General features: G+C 46.4%; 4 protein-coding genes across 8 annotated transcripts in view; 3 read left to right on the forward strand and 1 right to left on the reverse strand.

Annotated features, from left to right (window-relative positions):
- Positions 1-4,254, forward strand: part of LOC311250122 (uncharacterized protein) — a 7,600-nt gene extending 3,346 nt beyond the window's left edge. Inside the window, exons 2-4 of one of the 2 annotated variants that reach the window (XM_084341672.1) lie at positions 581-673; positions 1,671-1,733; positions 2,015-4,254. In XM_084341672.1, coding sequence (XP_084197798.1) covers positions 581-673; positions 1,671-1,733; positions 2,015-2,044 — 186 coding nt within the window. In that variant the 3' untranslated portion in view covers positions 2,045-4,254. Of the gene's footprint in view, positions 1-577; positions 674-1,670; positions 1,734-2,014 lie in introns of both variants that reach the window. The other variant, XM_084341671.1, reaches the window with a different exon arrangement.
- Positions 4,255-4,288: 34 nt separating this feature from the next.
- Positions 4,289-8,518, reverse strand: rpp30 (ribonuclease P/MRP 30 subunit). Its single transcript, XM_084341670.1, has 12 exons — positions 8,323-8,518; positions 7,383-7,441; positions 7,101-7,157; positions 6,958-7,023; positions 6,725-6,796; positions 6,395-6,484; positions 5,949-6,065; positions 5,796-5,825; positions 5,662-5,699; positions 4,857-4,936; positions 4,677-4,769; positions 4,289-4,582 (listed from the first exon to the last, which is right to left on the reverse strand). Exons 1-12 carry the CDS (start codon positions 8,402-8,404, stop codon positions 4,533-4,535), a joined length of 834 nt encoding a protein of 277 aa, XP_084197796.1. The 5' UTR covers positions 8,405-8,518; the 3' UTR covers positions 4,289-4,532.
- On the forward strand, positions 7,396-12,939 carry nudt13 (nudix (nucleoside diphosphate linked moiety X)-type motif 13). 3 transcript variants are annotated; one of them, XM_084341667.1, is made up of 10 exons: positions 7,396-7,482; positions 8,922-9,006; positions 9,854-10,003; positions 10,090-10,232; positions 10,316-10,423; positions 10,770-10,876; positions 11,016-11,141; positions 11,245-11,356; positions 11,463-11,617; positions 11,778-12,939. In XM_084341667.1, the coding sequence occupies exons 3-10, from the start codon at positions 9,921-9,923 to the stop codon at positions 11,970-11,972; spliced, it is 1,029 nt and encodes a 342-aa protein (XP_084197793.1). In that variant the 5' UTR covers positions 7,396-7,482; positions 8,922-9,006; positions 9,854-9,920; the 3' UTR covers positions 11,973-12,939. The 3 variants fall into 3 exon arrangements, with proteins under 3 accessions (XP_084197793.1, XP_084197794.1, XP_084197795.1); XM_084341668.1 differs by lacking the exon at positions 7,396-7,482 and adding an exon at positions 8,210-8,323; XM_084341669.1 differs by lacking the exons at positions 7,396-7,482; positions 8,922-9,006 and adding an exon at positions 9,367-9,474.
- Positions 12,940-13,059: 120 nt separating this feature from the next.
- Positions 13,060-16,849, forward strand: LOC311250119 (uncharacterized protein). 2 transcript variants are annotated; one of them, XM_084341665.1, is made up of 5 exons: positions 13,060-13,315; positions 14,461-14,611; positions 14,712-14,770; positions 14,842-14,944; positions 15,389-16,849. In XM_084341665.1, exons 1-5 carry the CDS (start codon positions 13,121-13,123, stop codon positions 16,585-16,587), a joined length of 1,707 nt encoding a protein of 568 aa, XP_084197791.1. In that variant the 5' UTR covers positions 13,060-13,120; the 3' UTR covers positions 16,588-16,849. The 2 variants fall into 2 exon arrangements, with proteins under 2 accessions (XP_084197791.1, XP_084197792.1); XM_084341666.1 differs by having other exon boundaries at positions 15,404-16,849.
- The last annotated feature ends 3,728 nt before the right edge of the window (positions 16,850-20,577 follow it).

The following is a 20,577-nucleotide window of genomic DNA, read 5'->3' on the forward strand; positions in this document are numbered from 1 at the left end:
TGGCTGCTGGTCTCAGGGTGGAGACTCCTCCTCCTCCTCCTCCTCCTTCTCCTTCTTCTTCTTCTTCTCCTCCTGAGGGTGAGCAGGTGATGAAGGGGCTGCTGGCCTCAGGATGGAGACTCCTCCTCCTCCTCCTCCTTCTCCTTCTTCTTCTTCTCCTCCTGAGGGTGAGCAGGTGATGAAGGGGCTGCTGGCCTCAGGATGGAGACTCCTCCTCCTCCTCCTCCTCCTCCTCCTCCTTCTCCTTCTTCTTCTTCTTCTCCTCCTGAGGGTGAGCAGGTGATGAAGGGGCTGCTGGCCTCAGGGTGGAGCACATGTGTCATCACACTGTGATCTGGACTCGTTCTCAGCACTCTGGGCGGTGGAGGGAGTGTTGTGCTCTGTGGGGGGGCAGGAGAGCTGCTGCTCTCTGATTGGTCAAACATTACGTCTTTGTCTTCTACGTCTTTATCTTCTTCTTCTTCTACTTCTTTATCTTCTTGAAGCTTCATGTCTGAAAATACAGCTGAAAGTCACTTCTATGGATCTGAAGATGATGATTGAAGGTGAAGATAATTATGTTTCTGTTTGTTTTCAGAAGCGGTTGTGTTTGGAGGCGGAGCTTCGGTCAGCTGAGTGTCCAATGGAAACATCCCAAACTTTTACTCTGTCCAATCAGCAGCAGGGACAGCAGGTGAGTGTCGGTCATCACAGAGTCAGTCAGACAGACAGATGTAGTTCATCCAGCTCATGTTTTTGTTTCATTATCACAAACTTTATGTTACTGTGTTATTGTTTGTGTTATTGTTTGTGTCACTGTGATGATGTATTTGTACTTCAGACAGATGCTACTGATCATTTCAATCAGTGTTTGTTTGTTGTCGTCCAGCTGACGGCGTGGTCGCCGTGGTGATGTGTATTAAAGGGCTAATAACAATAATGATCACATGAGAAACTCGTTATAATCTGTTCTTAATCAGAATCAGAATACTTTATTAATCCCCGGGGGGAAATTGTTTTAGTTCCAGATGCTCCGTGCAAAGTAGAGATAAAATACAGCATGAATGGAACAAGAGGTAAAGATATAAATGCAATAGTAAAGCAGACAACAAATAAAATAAAATAGAATAGAATAATAAAGTCGACAATCTCAATCTCAAGTGTACAATGACCACTCCAAGTATGTACATATATACAGTGCAATAAAAGATATGGTATATGTGAAATATACATAGATACACACACACACACACACACACACACACACATATATATATATATATATATATATATATATATATATTTAGCCATTTGAGTCCGATCAGAGGGAGGAGTTGTAAAGTTGAATGGCCACAGGTAGGAATGACTTCCTGTGGTGCTCAGTGTTGCATTTGGGAGCAGTCGGTCTCGCTGAAGGTGCTCCTCTGTTTGACCAGAGCGTTGTGGAGAGGGTGAAGGTCAGACAGCAGCATCGCCCGCAACTTGGACAGCGTCCTCCCGTCTGACGCTGCTGTCAGTGTCCAGCTGCACCCCCACAACGTCACTGGCCTTCCTGATCAGCTTGTTGAGTCTGTTGGCAATGTTTGTAATCTGATTACTCCTCACACATGGAGGAGTTCATGTGAAGTGTTTGTTGTGACATGTGAGCGCTGTTGTCATGGTAACATGTTGATGTGTGTGTGTTGGTGCAGGTGGGCGTGGTCCGGTCCAGACCTCCTCTGCTCTGCTGCCCCAGGTGTCTCGGAGGAGAACCAGTAAGAATCAATCACTTTATTGATCAGGTCTGATAGGTGAGGGAACATGGAGGTGATGAGGTCGTGATGAGGGAGCAGCTGCAGGTCACATGATCAAACCTGCTGAGTCTGACCTTTGACCTCAGCTGCAGCTGACTGTGGAGGCACTTTTAAATGAAGACGTGTTTTTCTCTTTGTAGTCTGTTGGTAGTTTTGACCAATCAGGTGTGAGCAGGGTTTGGTTGATATGCTCCAAACCTCAACAACACTTCCTCTTTATTGAACTGTTTCCATGTTGTCAGGGTCACATCAACCATATCATGGGCCACTGAGGAGCTGATCGACACCACTGATGGAGCAGCAGGAGGAGCAGGAGGAGCAGGAGCAGGAGGAGCAGGAGCAGGAGGAGGTGTCCTGACCTCCTGACCCCTTCAGGAACCACAGTCGTCCTGAAAAACTTTGACGCATCAGAAACCGCCCAGACTGACGACGTCTCACAGCTTTCCACTCCTGCTGGATGATGTCATCATGACCTCACCCACTGAAAGGACCAATCAGGTGCTCTGATGTCAGACTTGTCTCCTTTAACTACATGATTATTGTCGCATCCTGCTGACGGTTTCTTCTTCTTTAGTCTCAACTCACACTGCTCACAGTTTCACTTATTTAGTTTTGTGTTGCTGGTGTGTTTAAGGACCCTCCGACATCTGAGTTCAGACTCAAGTGTTTGTCTTTTCTGTCGAACTGAACCAGTCAAACATTACATTTAGTATAACTCAGCCTCAGGTTGTCTGTTGTCCTCCGGTTCTGGACACGTCTCTGATGTCGGAGGGTCCTTGAACACACCATCATGTGGACTGCGTATAATCGGCACCAATGTGTTTTAATAACGAGCTTTAGGATTATTTAACACATCAGAGTATAAGCCCCACCCCCCAACCAATCCTCCTCCTCCTGCCTGACTTATGATTGGATCACACGTCCTGTCACATGACAGGTGAGGTCACCTGAAAGTAACGACGCCGAATCATCCGACATGCAGTGAACTAGCCAGTTTAATATAAGTGTGTAGTTCTGTATCAGCTAATAATAACTAATCAATAATCAGCTGTGATTGGTCACCCTGTCATCAGTGATGTGACCTCTGACCTCCAGGCTGAGACGTTCACAATAAAGGGCTATTACACTGTTTGTAATGCAGATCACAACACGTCAACGTTAGCTTAGCTGGGTGGCTAACATTAGTTTAATTCAGTGCTATTATTCCTGGATAATAAGCTACAACAGCTCCGTCCAATCAGAGCTCGGCTCTGTCAGGATGGCCTGTTATTGGTCAGGTCACCAGAGATGAACTTGATGTGAATCAGCCAATCACAGACAGTCTCTGTGTTTACTGTTGATGCTGACAAAACTTTTATTTATAAATTGGATTTATGGACTGTTTTTTTTTTTTTTTTTAACATGAATGATTAAACTTTATTGATCCCACAACAACAAACTGTCGACACAGTCAGGCTCCACCCACGCAGGTGATGTCACAGAGGTCTCCTCTGACCTGCAGATTCCACCGGCTACGTGTCCGCTGCGTCCCAGCTCCTGCAGCACCACGCAGCAATTCAGCCGAATTCAGCACAGATCAGACATGAAACAACAAGACATCTGATTAATTTTCAAAATAAAACACTCCGTGTTGATACAAACACAAAAACCTCAAAAAAGAGACAAATACGAGCTCTTCTTCCTTCAGTCGGGAACACGTTGTGTTGTTGTGTTTGTAACACATACATAAAACTGCGGTCATGCGTGGTTCTGTAATTATCGCGGGACCTCCTCGGTTTCGTAGCTGCAGCTGTTCGGCGGAGCTGCGCTGTGGCGGACTCATAACGCAGCTGGAACCAAATGGCACCGGATCCGTAACGCAGCGGACACGTGTCCAGTGGAGTCTCGGGGTGAGCGTGTGCAGACTGTTGGCTCTCTCAGCTGAATTCAGATGACTGAAATCAGAAATATTGAATAAATGTTTTGATGTAAATGCACACAGACGTCCTGCAGAACCTCGGTTCTGTTCCTCATGTCTAGTTCTGTGTTCTGACACTCCACTCAAACAGGCGTGATGTTCAACACGTGATCGTCTCATCAAACTTCACTGTTTGTTCATGTCACTACAAAGAAATGTCAAACGTCTCAGTTCATATCAGAAACAAATCAGCTGTGTATTGTTTTGATTTATTATTGATGGATCTGATTGATCAGACTGTCAGAGGGACTGATGCTCTCAATGAACCCTGAATGTGATTCTGATGATCGTCATGACGACGTGTTCGTCCTCTCAAACGTTGAATTAAAGGGAAAATCAGTGAAACTGAACTGGAAGATTTTGTAAATTTATATTTTTATGATGCAGATTTTTGTATTGAAGCATTTTTATGAATCTGACTTAATGTAAAGAGCTCTATTTTTGATGACATCATTTCCTGCTTTGGGTCTGACCAATCAGAGCGCAGTATTTGTACCGATTTAAAATAAAATGACTGATAACCGACCTGAGGTCTGTTTTCTTCTGATTAACTCCACACTTTGTCTTCAAAACTTTATTAACAAAAACAAATGACAGGTGTGCAGGAGAACTAACACACACACACACACCTCATCAACATCTCAATACACACACCATCAGGTAATTTCCTGATCAATAACATGATGAAGGTGAGGTGTGTGTGCAACAAATCACTTCCTGCTCACGATCGTGTCTGAAGAACAAATAAAGTTTGTACAAAGACGTCAGTCTGTGGCCTCCAGAAGCCCCGCCCTCCTCAGCTGTCAGTCATCAGGCAGGTGGTGTTTGGCTCTCTTGGCTGCAGGAGCTTCACCTGTTCAGGTAGAGACACAGACGTACGTTTACATTCTGCTGCTTCACACCTGGAATCATTGATTAGATTATTGATCAGTCTATTTTAGACGCACTGTCTGCAGCAGCAGGTGGAGCCTCCTGCTGGCAGGACGACTCGCTGCAGCTCTTCATGGTGTAGATGATCCCAGAGGCCGTCCTCCTCGTCTCTAACACACAAGTATTACAGTAGTAGTACAGCAGTAATACTACAGTAGTAGTACAGTAGTAATACTACAGTAGTATGGATTATGTACCTGCGTGTAGTACCACAGATCGACAGGTGGAGGAGACGGCTTCTTTTGCGTCTCCGTCTGACAAACCGAATAACAAACCTCTGACGAGGAGGGTCAGGAGAACAACACACACACTGTACACACTCTGTACACACACCGTACACACTGTACACACTCTGTACACACACCGTACACACTGTACACACACCGTACACACACCGTACACACTGTACACACTGTACACACTCTGTACACAGTACACACACCGTACACACTGTACACACACCGTACACACAGTAGACACAGTACACACACCGTACACACAGTAGACACAGTACACACTCTGTACACAGTACACACACCGTACACAAGGTACACACACCGTATACACACACCGTACACACTCCGTACACACAGTACACACAGTGTACACACAGTACACACACTGTATACACACACTGTACACACACTGTACACACACTGTACACACTGTACACACACCGTACACACACCGTACACACAGTACACACAGTACACACACAGTACACACACCGTACACACTGTACACACACCGTACACAAGGTACACACACCGTATACACACACCGTACACACTCCGTACACACAGTACACACAGTGTACACACAGTACACACACTGTATACACACACTGTACACACTGTACACACACCGTACACACACTGTACACACACCGTACACACAGTACACACACCGTACACACACCACACACACCATACACACACCGTACACACAGTACACACACCGCACACACACCGTACACACACTGTACACACAGTTGAAGGATACAGGTTGGTGATGTCATACGGCCCTCTGAGCTCTAGAGGCTGAGGACACACACACACATTATTGATTATTAGACACTGATCAGCACATCACTGATCAATAACCGATCAATAGATAGATGGCAATCGATCACTGACCTTCTCTGCTGCGCTGGACAGGATCACATTCTGAAACACAGGTGACAGGTGAACAACAGGTGAGTCACTGCAGCTGATTCATCGCTGAACATGTTATACCCAATCAATGAGCAGAGAAGTGACATCACTTCCTGTTGGACAACCGGGACGTACCTTCCCCTTACAGGTGTCCATCAAAGAGACGGCGTTAGCGATGGTGTAGCGCCTCATGGTGGAGTCTCTGATGGCTGCAGAGTACGACACCTCGAACACCACCCCTCTGTCTACAGCCTGCACACGCACGCACACACACACACAATGTATGTATATATATATATATATGTATATATATATATGTGTGTATATATATATGTGTGTATATGTATATTGTTACGCCCCTGGTCTAGACGGATCAGAGACATAACATGATGTGCTTCTCTCCATTCTTTTCACTCCAGAGAAAGTGTCACAGTAGTTTTATTTAAAGTAGCGTTCATTTGTCCTCAGAGGGAGACGAGGACGACTAAAGTATTTAAATTTGTTTTGTCTTTAAAGAAGTCAGAACTTGGTGGTAACGCTCAGGACTGGCTCCACACGTCTGTAATATTAACAATACTCACCCCGTTGACCGGCGCTCTCTTGAAGAAGAAGGGAAGCTTCTCTGTCACTGAGATACAGATGATGTCAACGTCATACATCATACAGGCTACCTGCACGCGCACACACACACACACACACACACACACACACACACACACACACACACACACTGTATTAACGTGTGTATTCAGATCTGTTCTTCAGTAAAAGTTTCAAGTATAAACTAGATTTTTTATGGGATGTGATGCGTCACGTTGCTGTCGTCACAATAAAGTAGAAACTACCTCAAACTTGTAGTTGGGTAAAAGTACTCAGTTACTTTGTGTGAAGAGTGTGTCGGTGAATCTCACATGGAAGAGTTTCTCTGTGGTCGGCTGGACGGCGAGCAGGTCGAAACACCGATACTCTGCAGCGTTAGGCCTCTGAGCACGCGCGCACACACACACACACACACACACACACACACACACGTCCAGTTATTGTCCTCTGGTGACGTATTGATGACTAATAACACTGGAGCTGATCAACAACTGTCATCATAATCAGCCCTGTTTGAAGTCTCGTCTCATTGGTCGACACTCACAAAGTGACTGGAGTCTGACATCACGATGGTCAGTCTGTTCAGCACTCTGATTGGACGAGACCGACCCTGACAGAGACAGAGTGACAGACATCAAAACACCAACGTCGTCATCATCATCTTCATCATCATCATCATCATCGTACCTGTACGACCGGCAGCTGATCGATCAGCTCATTGATCGGCATCGGAGAGGGAATCTCCTGCAAACAGGAAATAAAGAGTTTCAAAATAGTGACGCTGATAGCCCCTCACATGAATCAATTCATCGATTATTAGTTTGGTCGATAAAACGTTTGAAAAGTTTCTTCCTGTTTTTGAGTTTTGTGAATAAAATCAAACTTTAACTTTCTGTTTGAATAAAACAAAGTTTGTGTTTTCCTGCGTGAGACTGTGTCCCTGAACGCAGCAGCAGGTGAGACACTCACCTGTTTCTTTTTGGCCGTTGGTTCAAACACGTAGTTGATGGCGACTGTGGAGAAACCGACTGCAGGACGAAGACAAGACACAAAGTCACCATCAGAAAACGTATTGATCATGAAACGTCACAGTTCTGGATGTTTCTAACATTATTCTACATTCACCTTCATGTTTACTTAAGTATTCTGCTATTGACGGTAGTTTGATGTGTTTACATGATGTTTGTTGGTTCATCTGTTCTGCCGAAGTTTTACTGACTTTAATGTGTTTGGATAATGAGTTTAATTATGTTCTATTACCAATATTATGTCAAATTAAACAGGAAACTTTGAATAGAGAGATTTTTGAGCCGAGTCTGGTACAATGATTTGTCGTCTTCTTCTCGTCAGAACATATGGACCCTGATAACTTAATTAGGAGTGATGAATAACTCATTAACACATGTTTGAATGATAATAAACATGTCACAGTTTAAAGAAGAAGGCCTGTCGTTCTACCAGAGAGCAGGGAAACTTTAAAATGACAGTTTTTTGAACGGAGTCTGGTGGAAACTCTCCAGAGGTTCCCTGAGCTCATGACCTGAACTGACTGATGGAATAATGACACCTGATCAATCAGCAGCAGTCAGAGCTCACTGAACACGAGTACAGCTCGAGAGTTGAGTTGTTGCGGTGCTAGCTGAGTTAGCTGGTGTTAGCAGAGTGGTGCTAGCTGAGTTAGCTGGTGTTAGCAGAGTGGTGCTAGCTGAGTTAGCTGGTGCTACCTGATGCTAGCTGAGTTATCTGGTGTTAGCTGAGTTAGCTGGTGCTACCTGATGCTAGCTGAGTTAGCTGGTGCTACCTGATGCTAGCTGAGTTATCTGGTGTTAGCTGAGTTAGCTGGTGTTAGCTGGTGCTAACGGAGTTAGCTCCGTGTGGCCCGGTGGACGCTGTGGCTGCGGGGACTCACGGTGAGCTGCGGTCTCCACCACTCTCTGCAGGAGCTTCTTATCTGACGTGTAGCTCAGGTTTAAATCCATGAACACAGACATGATGCTGCCGCTGCACGCTGCTGCTGCACACTGCTCCCAGACACATGTGGAGCCGAAAGGCCTGCTGGGAACTGGAGTCTGTCACTGAACAACTGTATTCCCTCAATGGGAGCTGCTGGAGAAAACTGTAATGTCCTGACCGGCCTGAACTGGTTTTCTTCCTCTGATCTGAAGCGTCACTGATTTAAAATCTAAGCTCGTGTTTATGAAAGTAGTTTAAAGGAGCAAACTTCACTTCACACGTTTGTAACAACATTTATTAATACAAACAAACTGTGTGATTATTGTAGATTATTACTGAAACATCCATAACTTTATATTTCTGCTGCAGCTCCTCTCACCGTTTTATTATATTGTTTATTTTATTACTACTATTATTGTTTATTGTTATATTGAACTGTCCTTTGGCTGCTGTGACGCACAAATGTCTCCGTTTGCGGGACTAAAGCAATTCTGGTTCTGGTTCTGATTCTGATAACGAAACAATAAACACTGCGTTTGTATTTGTTTCCGGCAGGGGGCAGAAACACTCTGCTGCTACATGACAGAGTAGAAGAAGAAAAAGAAGACGAAGAAGAAAAGGTCGCGAGAAGCAGCTGCAGGTATCAGACGAACACAGACACACAACTTATACAGTACACACACACACACACACACGTAACTCCACGGTCCGAACTTTTAAGTGATTATTTGTTTGTGGATCATTTTACACCAAACCTCATTCAAAATCTGCGGAGTTTAAGATCACCTTTCTTTCTGTGGGATCCCAGAACAGCTTTACCCACACTGTGACGTCATGTCAGCAGACATGTGGGTCAGCAGCATCGTGTGGGTCAGCAGCATCATGTGGGTCAGCAGCATCATGTGGGTCAGCAGAATCATGTGGGTCAGCAGCATCATGTGGGTCAGCAGAATCATGTGGGTCAGCAGAGACCTCGAAGCCAAAGTCAGACGTTCATTATTGTTTCACACAGACTGCTGGGGAGGTGTATTACAACAACATGGAAATAAGAGCAGACTGGGTGATTAAATGTGCGCCGAATTTACCAGAAGAACCTCGAGAATTACATGTATGTCTGAAATGTTATTGTTATGAGATATGTGCTTAAAGGAAGCAAAACGGTCTTAAATAATACATTTTTAAAGGGGGTTCGGCTCTGTTGTCTCTGCATACATACAACTTATTTAATGCAGATTGTTTATGGTAGTTCTGTCTGAAGGTCGATTATTCAAGTAAGAAAGCTTTGAAAACTGGATTTATCCTCTTGTTAGAGATGTGTACGGTTTGTCCTGATGGTGGCGCTGGAACCAAGATCAGAGTCATTAACATCTACATGGTTCATCCCCTCAGGAGCAGGAACAGAACATCCAGTCCGTCTGACAGCAGGTTTCTAACTGATGAAGGGAAAAAGGTTGTGATGTATTTTGTTTCCTGTTATCTGTCTGTAGGCGGTCCAGTCCAGTCCAGTCAGTCCAGTCCAGTCCAGACTAGTTGAAGTGTTTCAGAGTGTCGGCCATGTTCAGACCTCTGAAGATCCTCCTCTCTGCCACAAAATGTCCTCCAACCCGCTGCTGCTCCAGCTTTGTTTCCAGGATGAGGTTCAGTATCTAACTAGTAGATTGATTGATTGACTGACTGACTGACTGACTGACTGATTGACTGACTGATCGCTCCATCCTCTCAGGTACATGAACAGGCTGAAGGAGGATGATGAAGCAAGTTCTGCTGCGCTGCAGAACTCTCACATTTACCTGTTCCACCGTCTGTCTCCTCTCCTGCGACGCACCGAGCGTGGAACCTTCAGGACGGCAGCACTGATGTGCTCAGGTACAGAACTGCAGAACCACAGAGAACATCGGGTACAGAACCAACCAGAGCACTTAAAGTGGGTTCTGTGTTTTGTGTTCCAGATGTTCAGTCGATCCTGGAGAGACTCGGTTCAGACGGATCCCTGCTGAAGGAGTCGGTTCTGATTGGCTGCTCTGAACAGAACCAGGTCCAGTTCTGTCTAGACGTCGGTAAGAACACATCAAATCCAGAATACTGTGAACTCACATGTACACCTTTTTTACCCGGCTCTGGTTCGGAGCCAGGAAATCTGATCCCAGAGCAGCACCAACACTGCTGGTGTAGAACACAGAACCACATACGTCAGACGTGTACAGTTCTGAACGATGTGACCACAGTGGCTCTCCTGTCGGGCGAAACACACCGGTTCTTAAAAGGTTCACAGGTTGAACCAACTTTGAGCCAGCACCAGCACCAGCCCAGAATCAGCAGTTGGTTCAGACCCTGAATGCAGCAGTGTGCACTGGCGGAGGGTTCTATACGTTGTAAGGTTCTGGTCTGTGTCTGGTGCTGTAGGAGACCTGGATCAGGCAGCACTGGAGGAAGAGTGTGAAGGAAACTTTATTGATCTGAGGAAAGCCTTCTTCCTTCTGACGGGACCAGAGGCTCCCCTAGTGGCCAAGGTGTGTAACTACAGCTGTACCGAGGGTTCTGCAGGACATCTCAATACTGTCGACTCTCTTATTAAAAGTAAAGAAAAGTTTCCAGTCCAGATGTTCAGCAGCTTCAGGGTCACGTCAGCTCCTCTGTTGGGTCCTGCAGGGTCAGGCTCTGCTGCGCTGGCATCAAACCAGCGGCTTCTGCAGCGCCACGGGCCAGCCGACCCAACGCAACCAGGCAGGAAGTCAGAGGGTCTGCAGCAGCAGCGGGATCGTCTACTATCCCAAGGTAACAGAACCAGATCTGAGCCGGATCCAAACCACCTTGCTCCACCTGTTTATAGCCCCAGTCCTCACTGGTTCCTGACTGGTTTCTCCTCGTCCTCCTCCAGATGTCTCCAGTGGTGATCGTCCTGGTGTCTGATGGGAAACGGTGTTTGTTGGGTCGACAGCCGTCCTTCCCTCGAGGGATGTTCAGCGCTCTGGCTGGTTTCTGTGACATGGGTCAGTGTAACCTGTCGAAACACACACCTGTCCTGCCACCTGGTGTCATGTCTGTGTTCCTATTGGACCAGCCTGCTTCGTGTTTGTCTCTCTGCGGTTTCTTTAGGTGAGACTCTGGAGGAGACTGTGAGCAGGGAGGTGGCGGAGGAGGTGGGTCTGGAGGTCCACAGTATCTCCTACAGCTCCTCACAGCACTGGCCGTTTCCACACAGCTCCTTCATGCTGGGCTGCCACGCCTCCGTTAGCCCCGCCCACACTCAGGTGAGTTAGAATGAAGGTGTTTTACAGGTTGTAGCCACCAAACATGTAAGTATCAGGTAGCGATCCTGTGAACTGAAGAGCACTGAGCCCTCAGGTGCCTCAGCTGCAGGTGAACAGGTAGCGATGTGTCACGTGACCTGCTGTGCCGTTTGTCGTCCAGTTAAACGTGGACCGCACAGAGCTGGAGGACGCTCGCTGGTTCAGTCTGGGGGAAATCACCTCCGCTCTGCAGGTGAAGACTCCACCCAGGAGAGGCGACCCCCCCGTCTGCTGGCTTCCTCCAAAACATGCCATCGCCAACCGCCTCATCACAGAGTGGACGGACCGTCAGCGACGCGGCGAGGAGGAAGAGTAACTGAGTGTGAACAGTCTGGAGGTCACATGACGTCCTGAAGGACTTCTTTATGATCAGCTGACATGATTAACAGGTTTTCACACTGGACAGGTGAGGTGAAGGGACAGGTGAGGTGAAGGTACAGGTGCACACAGGTGAGGTAACAACAACAGGAAGTCAGTTATTGTAGTTTATCAGCAGGTGGCACTGCAGCAGAAACACAGCTGCTGGAGGAGAGGACTCCTGTGTGACCCGTCCTGGAGACGTGATCATCCAATCAGAACACGTTTAGATTCAGTGTGATGTCACTTCTGATGACATCATTGTCTCTGATGTCATCACAATAAATGCCCATTAATCCATTTAGAAATCAAACACTGCAGAACTCAAAGTAATCTACTCCAGACAGCAGCAGCTCACTGGGACGGGCCCGGTGTGATGAAGCTGACTCACTGGATCCATGATGGCTGATCAGTTCTGATCCGACTCACACTAAATAATAAAATGAGTGTGATTTGTTCACATGAAGTCACATGATCGTCAACCAATAAGAGCTAAAAGACGATTCCAGAAACAGATAAATGAACATTTTACTGTTTTAGGTTTTATTTCACGACCTGCAGGTCTCACACCGCAGCGCCTGATTGGTAGATCAGATCTCCTGCTGAGAAGTTCGTTTAGCTTAAATAAAGTTTTTAAATGTACAAACGCTTTTGAAGACCATGACAGCTGCTAGAAAGCTACAGCAGTGACAGGATGTTATTAATATTGTGTCTGTGAACACGAGAACTGCCTCTGACTGTTGGTTTATTGTGTCTGTTTCATATTTTAATAAAAGTGAGTGAGTCAGGTTCGTCTCATTAAAACGGGAGTCAGTGAGTCACATGCATGGAAGATATTATAAACAAATGCTGATTTTAATTGAAAATATTAATTTAAAAAAATAAAAGCCACTTCCTGTCCGACCCGGAAGTGAAAACAGAAACACGTCCTGTAGCTTCTGTCTCCGGTACTTTGTTGTTAGCGAGATAATGTCAGTGATTAACTTGTAAAATGTCTCTTTAATCGTTGTTATCACATTAAACCTGACTGAACAAACAGCTGATGTTCCGCACAGCTAGTTAGCATCAGCAGCTAGCCGCAGCCAGCGGCTGTGTTCAGCGGGCAGGATGAGCTCCTCTGCGGCTCTACACACGCAGCTGGCCGCCGTCATGGAGTCTCTGGTCCACGCTGCGGTGGCGGAGCTGAAGAAACTGGCGGAGGACAGCTCGGCCTTCCTGCTCAGCCTGGAGGTCCGGACCGGCGGCACCGGGGAGGAGCCACCTCTGACGGCCGCGCTGGAGGTCGACACCCAGGAGAAGCTGGTGAGCAGCACTTCAGTGAAGTTTGAAGTTGGATATTTCACAGACATTCACCGCTCACACATTTCAAGTGCACCCGTATTACAGACTTTACAGTAAACACACGGAGGAGACGGCACAGCGTGTACCGACTTCCTGTTTTCAAAATAAAAATGTGGGATATTTAAAGCAAGAGATAGTGTTTAAAGCTATTGAGAAGCTATTGATCTGAGATGCTAATATTTGCTTATTATTATTATTAATTCAATAGCTTCCAGGTCATGTGATCAATTGACTCAAAATCAGTGTGGGATCATGTAACTACACTGGCTGCATGAGATACTCCTCTTGGTTTTACATTTTACATCTCTCAATAGTTTTTTATTAATTTTTATATGTAAATATTAGCAAGTTAGCTCAATAGCTTCCAGGTATTAGCATGTTAGCTCAATAGCTCCCAGGTCATGTGATCAATTGACTCAAAATCAGTGTGGGATCATGTAACTACACTGGCTGCATGAGATACTCCTCTTGGTTTTACATTTTATACCTGTTCATATTTTTTATTAATTTTTATATGTAAATATTAGCATTTTAGCTCAATAGCTTCTCAATAGCTTTAAACACAGCATCTCTGCTTTAAATATCCCACATTTTTATTTTGAAAACAGGAAGTCGGTACACGCTGTAGCCGTCTTCTCCATGTGTTTACTGTAAAGTCTGCAATACAGGTGCACTTGAAATGTGGGAGTGGCTTGTGAATGTCTGTCGAATATCCAACTTAAAACTAACTTCACTGAAGTGTGAGCAGCTGGACATGTTTTAATATTTATTGTTCATCATTATTAATTAATTTAGCTTCTATAGTTCAGATCGAGTCAAATGAGTGAAAGTGATTTTGTACAAAACAGAAACGACATCAAAATACAATAAAGAACAACAAATAAAAAAACTGTCACAGCTGTTATTTACTGATGTAAACACCTGACGTCATCACACTGGAACATTAAACAAGTCATCTGTGTCACAAACCAGCTCTGATCCACAAGTCGGTACAGAGACTGGATCTGTGAGTGAAGCCTGGTTCAGGTTTCAACACAGTGACACCTGGTGGCTGGTAGGACTTCCAGCAGCTGTCACTCTGACCTCTGACCTCTGACCTGTGTCAGGTGCACTTCGCCTCCTTCCTGGAGACTCTGGGGCAGCAGGCTCTGGGGAAGATCATGAAGATCATTGATGAAGCCAAAGTGCTGGTGAGGCAGGAGTCGAGGAGAGGCTGCAAGCCCAAGACCACCCTGTCTGACGACAAGGCCCGTATTGGTACGTACACAGGCCCCGCCCCCACCCATAAACACACCAATCAGGGAAGGCAGCACACGATGATGTCATATTAACGCCACGTGCGATTTCTCTGTGATAGAAGCCGAACACTCGTACGGAGTCCCACTGAAGAGGTCCAGGAAAAAGAGAAACACTCAGGTAAGACTCTCCTCACCTGTTCGTGATGCGTTCACTGACCTGACTGTAACGTCTGTATGTTGTCATCACAGAACAAACCAGAGGAACCAACAGGAGATGAAAATCCGTCTGTCCTGACCGTCACCGTTAGAGACAAGCAAGATGATAACAACGTCCCTGGAGCCTACGCTGAGAGTGAGTACCTGATCAATACCTGATCGATCAGATCTCAGCCTCTGTTTTCTGTTGATTTACCACTTCCTCCATTTCTTTCACATTAAGAGTCCTCCTCTCTCCTCTGTCCTCTCTCCTCTGTCCTCTGTCCTCTCTTCTCCGTCCTCTGTCCTCTCTTCTCCGTCCTCTGTCCTCTCTCCTCTCTTCTCCGTCCTCTGTCCTCTCTCCTCTCTTCTCCGTCCTCTGTCCTCTCCTCTCTTCTCTGTCCTCTCTCCTCCGTCCTCTGTCCTCTCTTCTCCGTCCTCTGTCCTCTCCTCTCTTCTCTGTCCTCTCTCCTCCGTCCTCTGTCCTCTCTTCTCTGTCCTCTGTCCTCTCTTCTCTGTCCTCTGTCCTCTCTCCTCCGTCCTCTGTCCTCTCTTCTCCGTCCTCTGTCCTCTCTCCTCTGTCCTCCGTCCTCTGAATCAGTGTTTTTCTCTCCAGGAGCTGAAGCTGCTCAGCTGCTGACCTCTGACCTCCAGCTGCTGCAGGAAGTTTCCAGCATGTCAGAGTTTGTTCAGCAGAGTCAAAACCTGAAACCTCGGAAGTCGTACGAGTGTCCGCAGTGCGGCAGGAGTTTCAGCCGGCGGATGTACCTGAAGAAGCACTCGATGATCCACAGTGGAGAGAAGCCGTTCTCCTGCAGCGTCTGCAGCCGAGCCTTCACGGACAATCACCAGCTGAAGATCCACCTGAGGACGCACACTGGGGAGCAGCCGTACAGCTGCGACGTGTGCGGCCGCCGCTTCAACGTGCTCCAGAACCGGAACCGCCACAGACACACCCACACCGGCAAGAACTTCCTGTGCAGCGTCTGTGGGAAAGCCTACACCCGCGCCGCCGGGCTGAAAGCACACGAGGTCATCCACACCGGAGAGAAGCCCTTCAAATGTGACGAGTGCCCCAAAGCCTTCCTCCACGGGCCCAACCTCAAGAAGCACCAGAGGCTCCACCGTGGCGAGGAGCCACACAGACACCAGTACAGCAAGAGGTTCAGCTGCGAGTTCTGCGGGAAGAGCTTCTACCACACGCTGCACCTGAAGGTCCACCTGAGGGTCCACACGGGCGAGCGTCCATTCAGCTGCGAGGAGTGCAGCAAGACGTTCAGCCAGCAGAGCAGCCTGATCACACACCGCCGCACGCACCTGAAGGAGAAGCCGTACTCCTGCAGCATCTGCGGCCGAGGCTTCAGTGTTCAGTCCAGTCTGAGGGGTCACATGAGGACCCACACCGGAGAGAAGCCCTTCGTCTGCAAGGTGTGCGGCCGCGCCTTCAACCAGCAGCAGAACCTGCACCGCCACGAGAACACCCACAGCGGCCAGCTGTTCATCTGCGGCGTGTGTGGGAAGGGCTTCACCCGCACCTCCACGCTCAGATCACACCAGCTCCTCCACTCCGGTCAGAAGCCCTTCAAATGTGAGCACTGCCCCAAAACCTTCCTCCACGCCGTCGACCTCAGGAACCACCACAGGAGCCACACCGGCGAGCGGCCGTTCAGCTGCGACGTCTGCGGGAAGAGCTTCATCCAGGGTGCCCACCTGAGGAGGCACAGGAAACACGTCCACGCGGGGGGGCGGAGTGAAGCCCAGGACCGCCGACCTGTCCCCCGGTTGGGTCCGGCTGTGTGAGACTCCTGTTGACTCAACCTGTTGGCTCACAGGTTCTCAGCGTTCAGAGGAAACTGGACCTTAAACTCCTGCTGACCGCTGATATTGGCCCCGCCCACTGACATACTGCGTTCTGATTGGGTGAAGCCATGAATTTAAGTTCTGTTTCTGAACGGTCCTTAAATGTGTAAATAAGCACACTGTTTTTTTTATAGATTATTTTTTCATCTGTTCAATGAATATTAAACGTGTGTCACATCTGTGAGCCACACGACACCTTTAATGTCTCATCACATTAATTTATTCAGTTTACTGTCGACATGTGACATTATTATCATCTTTCATACATTAATATTTTACAATGGGACTGATCACCGGCTCTCAAAGTTTGAAGAGCCTCACTGTGGTGCAAAAATACTAAATGAATAGAACACCAGGTCATTAGAACACCAGGTCGTTACAACAGGTCGTTACAACACCAGGTCGTTAGAACATCAGATCGTTACAACAGGTCGTTAGAACACCAGGTCGTTCGAACACCAGGTCGTTAGAACATCAGATCGTTACAACAGGTCGTTAGAACACCAGGTCGTTAGAACATCAGATCGTTACAACAGGTCGTTAGAACATCAGGTCGTTAGAACACCAGGTTGTTAGAACATCAGATCGTTACAACAGGTCGTTAGAACACCAGGTCGTTAGAACATCAGATCGTTACAACAGGTCGTTAGAACACCAGGTCGTTACAACAGGTCGCTAGAACAGGTCGTTAGAACAGGTCGTTAGAACACCAGGTCGTTAGAACATCAGATCGTTACAACAGGTCGTTAGAACACCAGGTTGTTACAACAGGTCGTTAGAACAGGTCGTTAGAACACCAGGTCGTTAGAACACCAGGTCGTTACAACAGGTCGTTACAACAGGTCGTTAGAACACCAGGTCGTTAGAACATCAGGTCGTTACAACAGGTCGTTAGAACACCAGGTCGTTAGAACAACAGGTCGTTAGAACACCAGGTCGTTAGAACACCAGGTCGTTACAACAGGTCGTTAGAACAGGTCGTTAGAACACCAGGTCGTTAGAACAGGTCGTTAGAACAGGTCGTTAGAACACCAGGTCGTTAGAACATCAGGTCGTTAGAACACCAGGTCGTTACATCAGGTCGTTAGAACACCAGGTCGTTAGAACATCAGGTCGTTACAACAGGTCGTTAGAACACCAGGTCGTAACATCAGGTCGTTAGAACACCAGGTCGTTACATCAGGTCGTTAGAACATCAGGTCGTTAGAACAACAGGTCGTTAGAACATCAGATCGTTACAACAGGTCGTTAGAACACCAGGTCGTTACAACAGGTCGTTAGAACGCCAGGTCGTTAGAACATCAGATCGTTACAACAGGTCGTTAGAACACCAGGTCGTTACAACAGGTCGCTAGAACAGGTCGTTAGAACAGGTCGTTGGAACACCAGGTCGTTAGAACATCAGATCGTTACAACAGGTCGTTAGAACACCAGGTTGTTACAACAGGTCGTTAGAACAGGTCGTTAGAACACCAGGTCGTTAGAACACCAGGTCGTTAGAACATCAGGTCGTTACAACAGGTCGTTAGAACACCAGGTCGTTAGAACAACAGGTCGTTAGAACACCAGGTCGTTACAACAGGTCGTTAGAACAGGTCGTTAGAACACCAGGTCGTTACAACAGGTCGTTAGAACAGGTCGTTAGAACACCAGGTCGTTACATCAGGTCGTTAGAACACCAGGTCGTTAGAACATCAGGTCGTTACAACAGGTCGTTAGAACACCAGGTCGTTACATCAGGTCGTTAGAACACCAGGTCGTTACATCAGGTCGTTAGAACATCAGGTCGTTAGAACAACAGGTCGTTAGAACATCAGGTCGTTAGAACAGGTCGTTAGAAGTGAAGTGATTCCAGAACATCCTCAGAACTCTGAGCCAGGAATGGACAGAAACTCTCTCTTAGTGAGGAGGTGTGGTCGACCCCGTTGCTAGGTGTGAGTCATCATTTCAAAAGCTGTGATTGGTTGATCCTAAAAGCTGGATAAAAAATATACTTCTGGTGATAATGGGCAAAGGATGGACCCTCAAATCATAAACTTCATCATAGAATCTAATCTTATGAAGACTGTGTAATTGTAAATAATAATTCAGATAAAGGAAAATATCTGTTAAATGAACAGTAAGCTAGACTTTAAAATGATCCTACAACATGTGTGAAGACTTGGGCCCACAGCACAGTATTCACACAGTGATAGTTATATTTATTTGCTTATATTAATTGCCACGCTGGTCATTTTTGCACTTTCAACATTTCAACTCAATTTGGTATTAACGAGGGTAAAATGGCTCAGCTTTCATCATGTCTGTGATTGCTGACCGGCCTATAAGAAGCAGTGTGTTGCATTGTGGCGCTGGGCTGGAGAAGTAAGTGCATCTCTAATGAGATCAACCACAAACATGATTCCTGCACGATCCAATCTGTAGCTTTTCATTAACTCACTGTCATCCAGTGTTTGGAGAATATCTCTCCCGCCTCTTCCGTCCGCCATTTTGTCCTCTCAGGGAACTCCTGAGCCGCTGAAAAGTCCTCTTCCCTGCTCTGAACAGATCTCACCTGAGGAGCTCTCTGAAGAGCGAGGACTCTTTAGGAACAGCTTTTATCTTTACTGGGATCTACTCTTCACTTTTAGGGGAAATTATAAGAAAACATCATGATTCTAAGAATTTTCTAAGAATTTGGCCACTAGGAGCAACTCTGCACTGAGAGTCTTCAGGAATGCGGCCGCTGGTCGTTAGAGGAGGTTTCTGAGTTGTGTTTTGTTTTGTTCAGGGCACTTTGCCGTGTCTGTAGCATGAGAGGCGTCAGGGAGGATGGAGGGGAAGAAGTGGGTGATAAAATAGTGAATATGGCGACTCAGAAGAAATGAGTAAAGATCGCCTCACATAACGTGACTGGGACTCTTGACCCAATGAAAAGGTCGAAGATACGAGGTAAGATGAGAAAAGAAGGGGTTGTTGCAGGAGACCCACCCGACAGAGAAGGAACATGAAAAGCTTCAAAGAAACGGGCTTAACCAGATATGTTCATCATGCAGAACGGACCAGAATAATATCAGGGAACATTTTATTTGGAAAACTCTCAGAAACATCGATGTAGAGGGAAGATATATATTGATTAAGGGGAGATTAGAGGGAGAGCCCCCCGCCCCCCACAGCGTCAGACTGGAGGTTTGATGGCATCAGAGGGGGAAGGTGTTCTGATATGTGGAGGAGATCTAAACCTCAGACTGGACCCACAGCGCCACTGTTCTAGCAGAAATCCACAATTAGTAGAAAGTTCATAGGTTAATGGCCAAGTTGGGAATTGTGGACTTGTGGAGGGAATTAAATCCCACAGCAAAGACTAGAAAACAAACAGAAAATATAACTGAGTCTGTGGAGGGAAACAAACGCAACACTTTGGAGGCTGAATACAAAAGTATTAAAGGGACATGAAGGAGGAGTTTAAGAAAGAAATCCAGATATATGTACGGGAGGATGATGGTGAGGTGTCTCCATCCCTGCTGTGGTCATGTTCATATATCGTGTCAGCATATTTAAAAAAGCAGAAACAGGAAAAATTCAATAAATTACAATTGGATCTGAAAAGACTAGAAAAAGAACATAAAAACTATTTAAATGAGAAAATATGCCAAGAAACTAAAAGGCTTGAAACATAAATGAATTCTGACACCGGAGATAAAAAAGGCTGATGAAACAAAGTGAATCTGCTGAGCGGTCGCCGACAGGTTGACTGACTCACTACTTCAATAAACTATCAGAAGAGATCCAGAAATGTTATTATTATAAACAATTATATTCTCAGTCGAAGATCAACAATAAGGTCCAGATACTTTTATTATTATTAGTCTTTAAACTCAGCAAAGGTAACACAGGACCAAAACACGACTGACAAAAGAAAGAAATCATCAGTTTCCAGGCTGAAGACCA

This window comes from Pagrus pagrus (genome assembly GCF_965226575.1).
Source record: "Pagrus pagrus genome assembly, chromosome: 21".
Classification (NCBI taxonomy): domain Eukaryota; kingdom Metazoa; phylum Chordata; class Actinopteri; order Spariformes; family Sparidae; genus Pagrus; species Pagrus pagrus.